A 15,521-nucleotide genomic window follows, 5' to 3' on the forward strand; every position below is an offset into this window, starting at 1 on the left:
TTAAGGGCACAAGTGAGAAACCTGAAAAAAAAATTGGGATTTCTGAGGGACAGAAGATGATTTTAAAAAAAACAAAACCAAACAGCTCTTAAAAGATGGCTGCCGTGCTACAGAATACAATTTTATGTTCTGTTAGGAAAATGCAGAGATGCTCAGCTTTATGCCCCAATAAATAACTAGACCATACACAGTTGCGGGATAAAACTTTATTTTAAAAAAAAATGCAAATTTCACTTGACACATACATCTTTGTTGAGGTAAGTGAACGTACTAGCTTAAGAAAACAACTTTCAGGATTGGATTTCATAAGCAGTTAACACTTGTGCTTGTGAGGCTCCAAGAGCTAGAGATGAAAAATTGTAAAGGAAGCGTCGAAGTTCTCTATCCAGCTGAGCTCCACTGTGGAAGAACAGAATTTCAACCTTTTTGATTTAAGCCCCTTCTGATTCTTGGCCTACTTTTGTTACTTTATTACTTGGGGTGTCTTGCCCTGAAACTCTTCACCCCTCCCAGGTTTAAAAGGTGCAGCTCTAAGAGGTGGCTGAACAGTACCTAATCGGCAGTTTGGAGAGCTAGGCTTATGCTAAGTTTAAAAGTTTAAAAAAAAGTTTAAAAAAAAAACAAAAACCAAAACAAAACCAAAAAAAACAAACCACCAAAACCCAATGCAAGATGGGCAAGCTGCCTTTGTTCAACATGACTAAAAGACTGAAGGCAGAAAAAACTATTTCTTCTATTGCCATCCTCAGCTCTCAAGGGGAGCGGTAGGGGCCTCCTGCGGCCCTTCACAGTCATCTCAAGCTGCTTTGTATATGTATATTATGAACAAACTGACAAGGCATTACCATCTCTGGAAGTACCTGAATGCAAGGTTTAAGCTTTGTTTTTTTTAATACACAAGGAAGTATCCTGCAGAATGGACAGGCTGACTGGCCCCTCCGAGAGCAGATGAAAAGGTACCTGACCCATCGGTACCTCAGAAGCGTAGATATTCACTATTTTAGTTTCCATATGGTAAAAGTACTAAGTTACAACTAGTACCTGACACCTGAAGTGGTGAAGTAAAATTACCAGCACTACTAAGGGGAGCACAATTTAAGTTGGCTGTTAGCCAGAGTGCCAGCCTGACCCTCTCTAAACAGGACTGATCCTGTTTGATCATCTACTGGACATGTTGGCTATAGGAAAAGAACCGTCGTATTTTAGAAGTATTGAAAATACTCACAGGATAATTCAAAGGAACACTGAAAGTACAGGATAAGCTAGTATTCTCTTACTCCCTAACAGTGAAATAGTTAAGCTTGAAAAATAGAATTCTGCAGGCTTTTCGTTGCTAACACTGGATTATCTTGCGTACAGGTGTCCAGGCTTCCTCACTTCATCTATTAAGAATAAATTCCAACCAAACTCTACCATGTGCAAGTTCTTTGCATCCATCTGAATCTACTCACAGTTTTATTTTCTTGTAAATGGTATAAATATCAACTGCCATTCATGTACCCCTTCTATCGATGCTTGGGGGAAAATATGCAGGCAGGTGATTAATCTCTTCGTGCTGACACTGTGAGTATGGGTGATACTAATCCAATGCAAATTAAGCTTTTTATGCTAGCATAGAGTGCTAATGTAGCATATTGACACTGAAGGAAAAATGGCAGAATGATTGTCTAGGTTTTATAAAAATACTGCTATTCTAACATGCTAAAATATATTTAATTTTAAACTTGAGGTAAGAAAGTCCCTTTAAAGGCCCTCAGTGAGCATTACTTGAAAATACTCTAAATGCAGTAGTAATGCAATCTTTTGACCAAGAATGGGCTCTCTTTGATGAGCTCATTCTAAATCTTAGTTGCTCCCTAGGGAAAATAGTGGTAACTTCATGTAACTTCTGAATTCAAAGTAAATTCATAAAAATTTCTTATCCCATCCTACTACATGGAAGAGAGCTAAATTACCATTGGCTCCATTTTGACTGCCACAGGTTAAGTCTGTGCCAGCAGAGTCTGCCTTAAGCCCATACCCAAAGCCCCTCTCCATTATCTCCCAAGGTGGATCTCCAGCAGCAGTCCCACCTTGCTTGGGTGGCCTAGTCCGTCCCCAGCACTTGGACCATAAACCTGCACTATTGCACGTGAACACAAGGTGTTCCCAGGTAGCTAACTGGGATTTCTAGGAATCCTGCATATCAAAACAGCACTTCCCTTGGCTCTGTTGTTGGACAATAGAAAGAAAGAAGGTTGTCTCTACGTCTTAGAAGGGCTCTGTGAGGAATCACGGCTGCCGTCTGCATGTCGTGCCGAAGTAAGAAATCTGTAAGACTTGCTCTGACATAGACTATATGGTAAATTGTAACTAGGGAAGACATTCAGAGCAAATATGAATAACCATCCTGCTCTAGGTATTGGTCTAGTTTGGGGCAGTTATCTGCATTAAGTTGATGTAAGCATCACCATGCAACTACTCTAGAAAATACATTCCAAGTGACAACACAAAACAGTTCAAGAAATACCTGGAAATAAGGCACTTAAGTGAGACATTAACAGACAGGCTACATATTCAAACAGACATTATGGCTCAGACATCCTTGCTCTAGAGGAATGAACAGTACCATGCATGGAAGAAACTGCTGCTGCATGCAGAACCCACTATCCATTCATACTATTAAGGCAGCATTGTGTACAAGGAAGCATAGCAGGACATCACTGCTCTAAATACTTTGTTCTTTTTGAGTGGTATAAATAAAATTTTGGTCCATTACCACCCCTCGACCCCCCCTAAACATTTACAGGCTTATTTCACAAAACAGCAGCTTTAAGCAAAGTTAATTCCATACAACATCCGTACCCTGAGACTAGAGTACAATGAAATACTGACAAAAATACAGTCTGGAGGAAAAAGGGAAAGGTCTTATGGACTGCTTAAATTAATTTGGCTACGCACATGCCTGTTTCTAACTTTTTCCCAGAGTAACAAATCCCATGCTTCACAATTATTTGTTTAACTGAATCCAGTAGGAAGTACAATATAGTGGAGTTCAAGTAGTATAAAGACAAGTTTTTGTTAACAGATGGTTGATGTCAAACAACTGGAAAGCCAGGTTTTAACATTACACTTTATAGCAAAACCAAAAATCCCTTCACTCATTGCTAAAACACCAAAACTTTCCAGCCTGGGTATGAAAATGAACATCCAAAATACAAAGAGACACAGCATTGATCAAGTACCCAGTCAAAGACCACTTCTCTGTTGTTAGAGCTAATGGTTACTCTAAGCTTGAAGTTTCCTCCCTCATTGCTGGAAGGCCCTAACTGCACAACTTCCATGTCGAACGTCACAGTTGATCCAGAAGTAACAGCAGGCAGCTGGTTTGTCATCTCTTTTCCATTTACAAATACTGCCCCTGAAACAGTCAAGATACCAAACATTATTTCTCACTTGCTGTATATACTAACATGCAATACTATGTCTCCCTATTTTTTTGCAGGCAAACAGAAATGGAAAGCAGCCCTGCCACATTCCTTTTTGTCACATTAAATAGGTTGCAGTAACTGCAATCAGGAAAAGGAGATTCATGATCTCACCAAAGATTTTAACTGCACAAGCAGTATGTACCTAAAAGGTGGATTAAGTCACTCATACATGATCCAGAGATATAAAGAACCAGGGGCTTTGGGAAAGAAAAAAAAATTATCACATTCTTCAGTTATGAGATTCAGACTCACCATTTGTGCTAATGCACACAGCTTTATCCCGCTGCAAAGAATCATAGCCGTTCTGCTGCTCCACACACACTCCTAGGCTGTCCCGTCTGTCTGGCTGTCCCACGGTTTCAATTCTACCAAGCAAAAAGTTAAAAGTCAAACCCTGAAGGTTTAAATCAAAACATACAGTGAAATCCAGACAATAATACTCTGCCATACCAGACCTCTGTATTGTGCTCCAGAGCTTTCAACAAATTCATCCAACCTTTTGGGGAGATCGCTGTTGAATGACCAGAAGTTCTACCAGCTTTCCCAACGGCTCCACTGACCAATGCTCTAACTATTAATCTGTACAAAAAATACATCGGCTTCCTGCAAACATTCATTGCCATTTAATAAAATTCTCCACTGTCACAGCTTAGTCTTTTGAAATCATTGCCACTTGCCTGAAACAATATGCACAAAACTACAATCCTCTATACCAGATTTCTGGTCAATGTCACGTATTATGGCAAGATGGCTGTACTTTCAGCAAGTATTTAAGAAGCGTGACTAAAACAGGAGGTTAGCTATATTCTGCTGTAAAGGGGTGGAAGGTTTTGGTGGTGGTAGGTTGTTGGGTTTGAGGGCGGGTGTGGGTTTTTTGTTTGGTTTGGGTTTTTTAATAAATCAGTTGCATTTAGGGTTTTTGGTCCTGGGAACGAATCTCTGAAGAAAAAGCAAACAAGTTGTGCAAATGACCTGGGATGCAGTTCCCTTTGGGGCCTAGCAGCTGAGCGAGGCTGCACAGCCTGTACACTAAAGGGCTCTGCTGTATTTGAGTCCTTTCTCTTGTACTGCCATCTCTCAAAGGTGCTAAATCATACTTTAGAGAGAGCCTGAGTAACTCAGGAAATTCAAACAGTCTTTTCTAGAAAGTAAAACAGCGGTTACTTTTGTTACAGCTTGAGACAAAGAGCAGCACTGATACTTGGTTGTTGCCAAAAAACAGAAAAACTTCAGCAGAAGCTTTTAAGAACTGGAAATTAAACTGGGCAGTAGACTGGCACACAATGGGTTAACTCTTTCAAGACAAACAGAAGATAAAATTGGAACCATGTTTTACTTTTGCACTCCATTAGGTTTCTCAGTCCCTTGAGAACATCACTAAAAGCAAAAGCCTTGTACTGTAAAGCAAAGCAAAGAAAAAAAAAAAAGAATCCAAGAAGCTTTTAATTTGGAAGCAATCCACAATGTTTTCCCAAAACAACTTTAAATGAGATTTCAAATTCATCTGGTACTCTACTTTAGAATTTAAACTCTGCCCAAGTTACTGGCGCAGCTTTATAAACAGCTATTTATGTGTAAACTTGAGAGGTAAAGCCTTTGTGCTTAGGTAACATTAATTCATTCCATTCCTAGTCCAGGGAGCCTTTCTTGAGTTTTGCATTGGAAATAAGTGCCTGTACAGTCGCAAGAATGACCAAAAATGCATAATTATAAGCCCATTAAAAAGTAGGAATTCTATCACGTCAATCTGTATCCACGCTTACTTGCTCATTTATACAGAGCCTTTTTTGCAGAGCACTACTGTCAAGGTAACCTGGAAGCAGCAGTAGGAAGGAAAAAAAGCATCAAACAAGTAACAGGACAGCGAATACTCTGTGGGCAGAGCGACGGCACGCCCCGAGTGGCAGTGTTCACACAGGAGTCAGTCGGGGACCAGCTGAACGGTTTAGGTTCATCGCTCTCAGTAGCACCCACACTGCACCCAGGCTGAGGCCACAGTTTTCATCATGCACTTCTGTATTCATCATACCCAGGCTTTCCAGCGTCAGGGCTACCCTCCCTACACCGCTGCCCTTACTCCAAGAGAGCAGACTGGGCTACGTGCTAACGCAAAGCAGGAAAGGGCCAAACCTTCCTCACGCTGTAACGAGGAAGCACAACCCGAGTGCCCAAGGCAACAGCCAACCTATAATTCTGCAGTGGCTTTCCTCCTCTTGCATGCATAGGGAAGAAGGCCAAGATCTGGTATAGATCACCATTCCTCTTTTGATTTCTCAGCGATTAATAATGAGCCCAAGACAAAGAGCCCAAGTACAGTACAGAGCATCACTGCAAAATCTCGTAAGTTCGCTTTACTAGGCTGATTTTTCCTGTCACATTAATGAAGTTATTCTCCAGCCTCTATGATCTCCGGGACTTAAAATTTTAAGAAGCCCACAGAATACGTGGCAGGAACAATGCTCAGTGGGACACTGTTCGAATCCCTTCTCAGCACTTCCAATGCTGCAGAGCAAAACCTTGCCTCTGTTACTGCAGTACACAGACACTGAACCAGTTCAACCACTACCAGTTTCCATTTGTCTCAGAGCACAGAGAAGTATCTGCGGGCGATCACATGCGCTGCCTTTGTAATAGCTGTCAGTAGAGTTGCTGTGGGTTCCTGACAAAGTCAGCATGATCTTCGCAGGGCATCTGCTGGATGATCCCAAATCACCAGCCTGGCCAGACTGACTGTGGCTCCCTGATGCAAGCAAAAGCTTCAGAGACAGCTGTAGAGCAGGGCACTGTGGAGAAATGTTCCCTTTCCTAAGGAGAGCTCCCTGAAGGCTGCAAAGAAGCAGGATGAGTCCTGACTTAAAGCAATGATGTTTCCCTACCACTTGTCCAAATGCCTCACCTCAGAGGGTAGCTAAAGCAGTCTTATCTTTAAAAAGCAGCCACAAAGCACTGCCTTTATCACAGCTTCACTTTCCACTCATGAGGTATACCTGTGTCCTGAACGCACAAGAAGAATACAAAGGTGCTTCACAAACATCTGTAATGTGAACCTTGCTTATTTGGTTTGCTCTGCAAGCTGCTTATCCCCCTTGTGAATACGCTTTTCTTTCAACAGATGGAGAAAGCCAAGTGCCAAATATTACATCTCACTGCTCAGGAAAATCTCACACACTTTCAAATAAGAAGCTACTCTTGGACCTTGGAAGAGGAGCACAACCTATTTTTGAGGTTGTCTTCAATCTTAAGATCCGCGCCATTACAGTTCTTGTGGACATGTGCTTGTTAGTGCTCTGCCATCCCGAAACAATCTCCTCTTGGAGAGGAGTCCACACTACCAAAATGTAAAGCAAAAGATTTTCATGTGTTACCAATAAAAAAAGATAAAAGGCATTGGTCTGAAAGAGAACCAAAGGAAACCTCAAAGTTCTGCCTTTAATTTCGCAGGCATTTCTGAGCCAGGAGATGTTAAATCTAGCAACAGATTTCAAATGAAAGCTTTAGATCTTTTTATCCCATCTGAGGGCAACAGAATACATCCTCATACTACAACCATCTAAAGTTAATTCATTATCAGGAATGGAGAAATGAAACACCATGGACTAAGTTACAAAAATATCATGAGCCACCTCCCTTAACTTGCCTTTGGGGGTTGCCTACTGTACAGCAAGTAGCTTTGTTTATCCAGGGAAAGATGGAATAAAGCTTCAGAGTCTCTGAGGTCTGTAATTACAACTGACATATCCGCAAGGACATTCCTCATACCCCGTTAAACAGCATCATCTCAGGGATAGGACTACAGGCAGCAAAGCTGCCAGTTTTTAATTGCATTCTGTGTCAAATGAAAAGCTTGAATTTCACAAGATCCCTTCTCCACTCAAGAGTTTCTAATGCCTGTTTCAAGCAGCAGTTTGATCTCCACTAGACGTCAGCCACTAAAAAGATGTCACCACTAAAAAGACATCAATGCCAGACTGCCATCTTTACCTGTACCAACAGCCCATAGAATGTTTTCACATCCAAATTCATCAAAGCATGTGCATAGTCTGGGAAGGAGAAAAACCACTGACCCAAGGTTAAAAAGAATCAGTGGTGAGCCTCCACTGACTTCTGACCATCCGGTAACAGCTCCTATAAGACTTGAGGAAGTTCAACATTCCACAGATTTGCTCAGCATGGACTATATTTTACCATCCCCCAGGAGTTCACTCATCTCTGTTTTAGATAGATGCAGGTCCTGCAAAAACATCAGGTGCTTTCCTAAAGAGCCAGGAAGTAGAAGAGAAGGAAGTTCAGACGTCACACAGACACTCTACCTTGGACTGGGGCTGCACTGATGTGAAACTCAAACATGCATCAGGACTCAGGTTTACACACAAGTCAAATGTAATGGACTAGAGAAGGAAGCCTGGTTCACAGGAAATGCACCAGACAACAGCTACCCAGAAAGTACTTGCCTGAATGTTAATGTTTGCCCACAGAAATACGTAGGAGCTTTGGAGTAGAGGACACCGCATGCCTGAGAATCATTTCGAAGAGCTATGTTTCTTCGACTGCTCAAGCTGTAACCCTCCAAACCAGCTGTCCATTCTTCAAAGAAAAAAAAAAAAAAAAGCAGTGTGAACCTCAACGAGACTAGCTACTGTCTGTGCAAAATAAAGTCAGTCGCAACATCCACTCAGTTTACCTCATATGAAGCTTAAGCTATGTTAAGAACAGGGGCTGTTTTTGTCTTCTTCTGATGGAGAGATTTCTTTTTCAAATAATTTGCAATTACAAAAAAATACTTCCCAGCTCACAGGGTTCACCAGAATTTCACTCTTTGCTGCGCTCCCTGCAAAGTCATATTGTACGCAAAGGAAAACCTTCATGACTCACTGCCCTTAAAAATTTGCCAGTGAAGAGAAAATTTAGGTTTTCCTCTCTCCAAGATAAGAGCTTATGTGATTGCAGGTCATCAAACAATGCTTAGGTAGCGGTGAGGGATAAGGAAAAAAAACACCTAATTTCTGGCTCATTAATGCTTTCCAAGGCTAAGCAGTGAGCTACCTGCTGGAAAGGCTCCCTAACTATCACTCTCACTAAGAAGCAAAGAATAAATTCTAGCATGAAAGGACAGTCCATCATACACTACACACGTACATCACAGCTAAGGACGCCCCATCATCATATAAAACGCAGCTCTGTAAGTAATTCAGCTATAGACCTTCAGGAGTGCTGCACTGATGACAAGGCCTTAAGATGAATGGCAACAAAACAGTACCATGGGGAACTAGCGTGGTACGGCCGATCTGAGGAACACTCCATGGACTCCACTCTTGCCGTCCGTCTCCTCGGGCACAGACTCTGAACTGGTAATCAACATTAGGATCAATGTGCAGCACTATGAACTCTGTCTCCGAGCCAACATACACGTCTTCAAAGTGACTGGCAGTACTCTTACGATATTGCAGTCTGTAATCTTGTGGTATGAAGTCATCATCCACCTAGAGAAACATTTATCACGTTAATAAAGGACCCCCTCTTTTCTTTCTCTTGCCTCTGAAATGGCACATATTAGGATAGTACTGCAGGCTGTCAAAGGTGATTCAGAGTCACAAAGGTATTAAGAAGCAGAAAGCATGCCTTATAGAAAATAAAATCAGTGTCTGAACCAACTAATACAAAAAGAAGTATAGGAATTATTTGTTCGCAGTCTAAAAGTATCTATAGGAGAAGAAACATTTAACAGAAGGCTCTTCAATCTAGCAGAAATATAAAAAGATCCTTCAGCCAAAAGCAGAAGACAAATTTGCAGAAGAAATTCAGTGCCAGTTTTTAACAGCAAGGGAAATTCACTATTATCCTTCATAAACTGTTCCAGGGAATGTTTTCCAATTCTTTGATATCTCTAAGTCAAAATAGATACCCACTCCCACACAAAAAGCTCCACTATCCCCCAAGCATGACCAAATTCAGGGAACTCCTCTATAGCACAGAAAACCAGATCACACGTGACAACAGTGCCAGTGGTTTTATAATCTGAGTCCACATCCTTTACAAGGTACGGATGGCTGACCAACGGCTGGCTGCTGCTAGAACAACAGTTTGTTTAATGCTGCCAAGGAGCATAGAGCTGTCCAACAACTAAACCACATCAGAGCACAGCAGTTATTTACTCAAAAATAGTTTCTGTGTATTGAAGAGAAAGGCTACTTGACCAGCTAACGTCAATATTAAAATATTTTGTCTTTCTATGCACCGCATCTCCCCAAAACCACAAACATGCTTAGGAGTAAAAGCACAACAGAACAGGTTCAGCCTCATCTTTGGTCTGCTAAAGCATCTTCAAAGGGAACAAAAGCATCACCCCAGCAATGAAGTTCAGTCTCACTGAGAGTTTTTGGCTGTTGTTGCCACACAAATGACCCGCTCAATTCCACAGCACAGATGGCTCCGTGTGAATCGCCCCTTTCAGAAACGCACACACCAGGATTTCTTGCTCCTGTTTGTACAACAGCATCACAGATAAGTTACTCTCTACTATTTGTTTGTTTAGTGGGCAAAGTATATGAAGGAGGCGTTTCCTGCTTGTCCAGTACCTGGCACTTGCTTAAGTATGGGAAGCAGGCGTAGCAGTGTTTTTAGGGAGGCAGAGGTGCATTACGGTGTCGGACCTTTCTACCTGCAGATGGGAGCAGGTAGAGTCCAACAGCAGGAGTCTAACACAGCAGTGTAACTGCCAGTGCCAACCACAACATCACCTTGCCTTTAAATGAGGCCATTACCATAAAAGTCTCTTCTAAAGTTTCTAACTACACACTGGAGTGGACTATTCTTTTGAAGGCAGTAGAGAATCCAGAATGAAAGTGGCTTTTTCAGTTTCTTTCAACAAAACAGAAGTCTGAATGATTTTCACCCAGGACGTTTTACCTACCTTACACCATCGGACTAAAATACCTCCAGGCTTCTCAACGAATTCCTCTAGCTGTACAGGCGGGCGAGATGCCACAGTTCCATGTCTGAATATTTGATTTTTCAATATAGTAAGAAGGCAGTCATCCAACTGGGCAGATAAACAAGGCACGTCAACCAAGGAGGGCACTTCTGGTAAGCTGAGAAAGGAAGGTTTGCTGTAATGAAAGGGGCCAGCTACTACAAATTTATGTTTTGTCCATACACTTGAATCCATGCAGATTTGCAAAGACAGAACAGCTGCAGAAATTGGCATGTGCATTTCAAACTTAAAAGACTCAGAAAACATTGAGTTTCAGCCCTAACCAGACTGTCTGTTTCTCAGTAAATACTCTGAAATACAGGCTGTTCCACAAGGAATGGTTTCATCGTTCACAAATAAACAGCCTATATTTCTACAGAACATACGGAGGTTGAAAACGACTCCATTCTGTGACTGCCAGCCCCAATGAAAGTCTGTGAAACAAACAGGACAGTAACACCTCAAATGAATCTTTCAAGGCAATGGAGTGGAAGGCTTTTGTTTCAAGGGAGAAAAGATCCCCTGTACAGGATGAGCAGATGGGCCGCTGCCTCAGATCACCTCAGCGTGTCAGTGTCTTACCTATCTAGCTGAATATGTAAAGCTTTTTTTGTAAAGTTGCACAGTTTCTCATTCTGTTGTCCCACATCTCCATGGACTGCACTCTCTCCTGGAATCAGATGGTAAAAATATTCCTAATGAGAAAACATCCAAGAAAGGCATTCTTTGCTTCAAAGAATAACCAGTTCTGACACGAACAACCAATTAAACATGAAGCATTCTCAGCACTTTTGCTAGACTCTTAGCTAGAAAATACAATTATATTTAACAATTTAAAGCCTATCTAGCAACTTTTGAAGCTCTCAAAGCTTCCTGTAGACACACCCATAGCAGATGCAATAATTTGCCTCAGGTCTCAGGCAGTAGCAGAACTGGGGTCAGATGCCAGAAATCGGGACTATTAATCACTTTCTCTACCTGCTTTAAAGGAAGAAAAAGGCAAAGCACCTTCACTGATCAAAAGCAGGAGCTTAAAAGCAAAACATTTCAACCATTGTTCTGTTTGCTACAATCTGAATGGTAACTATTGCATAATGAAATAATCCATGCAGTAAAGTGTGAAGATAAACAGAAATCTTCATAAGCTTTCCATATAAAGTAGCATCCCACACTTCAGCTGACAGAGACATATGCTCCATTCTCCTATCTGATGACTTTACGGTAATTTACAACATAAGCAAGCTCAGTTCTTTCCCAAGTGGAGGATTACAAACGTTACAAATCTCTAAAGAAAAGCACACGTCATAATTGGCAGCAGAAGATTTAATAACCACGGAGGCTTAACTCCTTTCTGACTCAGATGCAACGTCTGCTCATTGTGACGACATGACTTAGCAATGCTTCTACTGCTACCGAGGGAATAGTGACCCACGGGATAGGAAGCGCACAGCTGGTCAGCTTCTCATGAGATCTGATAGAAGCTTATATAAAACACAGGCCATCTTTGCCACCACCCTGTGATTCAATAACCTGAGACTTAAAATAAAAACAAGGGGACTACCAGCTGTCCCAGAGGTCGTGGTGCTCGAAAAAAACCCAACAAATTGATTCTTAAATATTGTCACTACTCCTGTGAACAGGAGGCACGGAGCTACCAAGCCAGCATGGTCTTTAAGCGCAAAGCTCATGCCTGAGTGGAAGCTGGTGGATTTTCTACCCATGGGAGACTGCTCAATGCACTTTAGTTCACAAAACTGAGATCATGTTGAAAGAAAGTTAAAGTTGAGACACAAGAACAATGCAAGGAAACTGCCAACACACTCATGGCTCAGACATGCTCCCAGTAGGTTCTCCAGTGTGGGGAAAACAGTCAAGAGTGACATTCCTTTCTAGCTAGGTATTTAGCATCAGTAGGGTACAAACTGGCCCTTACAATAATATTCCACGTCTATTTCTGTTTGCCTGATCCTCGGACTTTTTGGAGAAATCTTTCCCATACAATGGCCATTCCATTCCTCATGTTCCCCATCAACAGTGAACATAATCACACTTAAGAGGAAAGATGATCTGTTTACTTCAACTGCTATTCCATTAAGACACAAATAACTTTCTTCAATCAAGAGAGACACTTCGTTATTATGGTACCCAAGGTGTATTTTATTTCAAAGTAGCCTGACATAATCCTCTTTCTAGCATGGAGGGGTGCAGAACATCTCTGCAGCGAGACACTTCCAAAGTAGATACTTCCTGCCCTTACAGAGAGGCTACACTGACATATGTACACCCTTGGATTGGAGCGAAATATTAAAACATGGATTTGCATGAAATAATATTGATCAGCCCTTCGCTACATCTTACCCAACTTTAACCTCTTCTTAACATTTGGTGTGAGAGAAGTCCAAAATGAGCCAAATATGCTGATTATAACGGGAACATTCCAGACTTCAAGACACACACACTGGAAGGTAGAGCTAAGGCTTAGTATCAGGTCCTGCCTTACCTTCCCGGAGCAGATCGTCGGCTGTACTGACTCCGTGCTCTATTAGCTTCTGGCATTCATCCAAGGGTTTGATGCTGTCTTGTTCTATAGCATCCACTTCCTGCAGCAGTGACATCAGTCGCTCATCCAACAGCTTCTTTAGGGTCCCTTTCAAATCATTAAAGTGTTGCTCAAGTACATCTCTGGTCAATGTTGCACTTTCTCTGATCTAAATTCAGGTAACAGGAAAGGATTCGGGATAAAGGCAAAGGCCACAGACATCTTTTATTTTTCTGAACCACCTCATCTGCATCTGCTAGTGAAAAGCTGCGTGTGAAGTCAGCTTTGAAAAAAAAAAAAAAAAAAAAAAAGTACATTGATGTATTTTTCTAACATAGTTTCTGAAATGAAGTAATTCTGAATTCTCTTATGATGTCATCCTTCGCGTATTAACTAAGCAAAATACAAATTGTGTTAAGTGTACTTCAATCAAGGAATTTTTCTTGTCAGTAAAGTCTGAGTGCTCTGTAGGTCTTCTCCCCACCACCCCCCAAATTGCTGTAATCCCATTCAAAACTCACTCTGCCATCATATACAAGTAATCCTCGCTGGAAAGAAAAAGATATCAGGCTTTTAGTAGACTATCTAGAAGCACCTTTCCAGTCCCTGTCACTTCACTGGATTTTTAAAATCCCCATAAAACTGTTTTCCTTTTTTTTTTTTGTTTGTTTGGGTTTTTTTTTCCAAATAGCCACCTTTGATTTGCCTGTGCTCCACGGTTACAGGGCAAACAGCAAGTCTGTTTTGATTCTGGAAGCACTAGACCACAGAAGGTTCTACAAGTGCTTATTAAAATGTCTGCAAACTTGCTGAATCTGACTTTTAGGGAAGAAAATGCATTTGAACACCCCTGAGCTAAAGATGCAAAAGTCAGAAGTAAACATCTCTCTATGAACAACTTTTCCAAGCAAGGAAATGCTGCAACATGTACACAGCCTTACGCGTAATTTCTGTATCTTTAGAAGTATAGACAACCAACACAGGAAGTTCTCTGGTTAGGTAAAATAAATTTCCTCTTCAAGTAATATTCATGAAGCTCTGCAGCTGCCACACAGCTCAGTTTCCCTTCTCTTGTTATTTCAACGCTTGAGAAAAAAAGGAAGTATTTCGATTCGTGAAGGGGTGGGGCGGAGGAAGACAGAACAGTCACTTCTCTAAGCCCGTTACCTCCATTACATGCAGACACAAATTCAACAAGTCAGCCTCAGAATTACAGATACTACTAGCTATGCAGAAGAGGAAATGCAAGTCCCTGAACATACAGAGCTGCATGAAGCTTGTTGAAAATCGTGTCCCATTGGTCCAAAAGAAAAGGATGCAACGTAAGTGACCTAAAGCGCTTGCCCTACCACATCAGCCCTCCAGTCCCCAAATAATAAAGCTTCCACTATCTGAACCCCAGTCTAAGGCATTCAGCACTTCTGGACACAGGGGATTCTTGGATGCGTCTTGCATGGCTGACTGTGGACAAAATAGCGTGTGGTACTAAAGACGGAAAGAGAGAAAACAGAAACACGCATGCAAGCAAAGAAATTCCCCCAGAGAGGAAAAGGAAAGAAAGGTAAGCTAACCAAGCACTCACAGCCACCGCAGAAAGGCAAACTGGCTCCCTCTCAATGCATTTCATCAGGCAGCACTCTGAGATGACAAGGTTTGGATTAAAGACGGTCACGAACAATGCAATTTCTTAAGTAGCTCACAGTTTTGAAGATGACTAATTTAATGTATAGTGATCGCCCACATTCACTCAGTAGCAGGACACTAACCTAGCAGATTTCTATGCTAATGGAATCTCCTTCAGAAAAATTATCAGGTCACCACAGAAAAATTTTCAGAGTTTGGTTTTCTATTTTTTTTTCTGTTTACCCCTTGCAGAATCAAATCAAAGATACTAAAGCATTGGTTCTAGTCTGCAAAACCAAAAATGCTGAGGATGTCTCAGTAGAGAAGCCAGTCCTTCGCTGGCTCCCCACAATCTCCCTACCCACATTCACGTATCTTATTGCACATCTTCAGCACCGAGTGGGTGGGTTACCAGTCCCAATGAAAACTCTTCTCTGGCTCCAGTGCACCGCTGCAGAAAAACCAGTTAACCTGGAACGTTGGCAACACTTATACGTGACCCACAGAGTACGTGACCCATGGGGGACAGCAGAGTTCAGGACAGCAACCGAAGCAGAGCGTAACTTACCTAGGCAGGTATCTTTTAGGTGTGAGGGGAAGAAGACAGGCATGACACTCCCTATAAAATCAGACTTAGCATCCCAACTACTTTAGAAAACGCAGGTGCTTTAGACATCTTTATTCTTGCCTAGGAAACCTCCCTATCTTCACAGAAAATCAAGGCTCAGTTCAGTGGCAGACTTCAACTCGCACCCCTTCCTTCCTGACGCTTTCTGTCCATTCCCAGGGCCTCCACCTCCGGCGCCTAGGGAGGCAACACGCAGCCTTCCCCCAGGCCGGCACAGAACCAGCGGGGTCACCGCAGCCCTTGCCCGCCCCGGCTCCCGCGGGATTCCCTCCGCGCTCCTTCCCGCCTCGC

General features: G+C 42.0%; 2 protein-coding genes across 5 annotated transcripts in view; one reads left to right on the top strand and one right to left on the bottom strand.

Annotated features, from left to right (window-relative positions):
* Window positions 1-3,643, top strand: part of SUZ12 (SUZ12 polycomb repressive complex 2 subunit) — a 33,596-nt gene extending 29,953 nt beyond the window's left edge. Inside the window, exon 16 of one of the 2 annotated variants that reach the window (XR_004841630.1) lies at window positions 3,485-3,642. The gene's annotated coding sequence lies outside the window, so the exon portion shown is untranslated. Of the gene's footprint in view, window positions 1-3,484 lie in introns of both variants that reach the window. The other variant, XR_004841629.1, reaches the window with a different exon arrangement.
* Window positions 173-15,493, bottom strand: CRLF3 (cytokine receptor like factor 3). Of its 3 annotated transcripts, none has more exons than XM_035891641.1 (8): window positions 14,562-15,493; window positions 12,941-13,148; window positions 11,023-11,110; window positions 10,381-10,558; window positions 8,728-8,950; window positions 7,922-8,054; window positions 3,723-3,835; window positions 173-3,400 (listed from the first exon to the last, which is right to left on the bottom strand). In XM_035891641.1, the coding sequence occupies exons 1-8, from the start codon at window positions 14,604-14,606 to the stop codon at window positions 3,147-3,149; spliced, it is 1,242 nt and encodes a 413-aa protein (XP_035747534.1). In that variant the 5' UTR covers window positions 14,607-15,493; the 3' UTR covers window positions 173-3,146. The 3 variants fall into 3 exon arrangements, with proteins under 3 accessions (XP_035747534.1, XP_035747536.1, XP_035747535.1); XM_035891643.1 differs by having other exon boundaries at window positions 174-3,400; window positions 15,171-15,491; XM_035891642.1 differs by having other exon boundaries at window positions 174-3,400; window positions 12,941-13,262; window positions 15,171-15,491.
* Window positions 15,494-15,521: the final 28 nt, after the last annotated feature.

The sequence above is a fragment of the Egretta garzetta genome, unplaced genomic scaffold (genome assembly GCF_000687185.1).
Source record: "Egretta garzetta isolate BGI_Z169 unplaced genomic scaffold, ASM68718v1 scaffold213, whole genome shotgun sequence".
In the NCBI taxonomy this organism is placed as follows: domain Eukaryota; kingdom Metazoa; phylum Chordata; class Aves; order Pelecaniformes; family Ardeidae; genus Egretta; species Egretta garzetta.

Bases quoted from the DNA above. Each gene is read 5' to 3' on its own strand.
- CRLF3 (XM_035891641.1), bottom strand. From the start codon at position 14,606: ATGAAATGCATTGAGAGGGAGCCAGTTTGCCTTTCTGCGGTGGCT. The intron at 11,111-12,940 runs GTAAGGCAGGAC...ATCTGATTCCAG, and splicing joins CGACGATCTGCTCCGGGAAG to GAGAGAGTGCAGTCCATGGA. The intron at 3,836-7,921 runs GCAAGTACTTTC...TTTGCTTGGTAG, and splicing joins GGGCAAACATTAACATTCAG to AATTGAAACCGTGGGACAGC.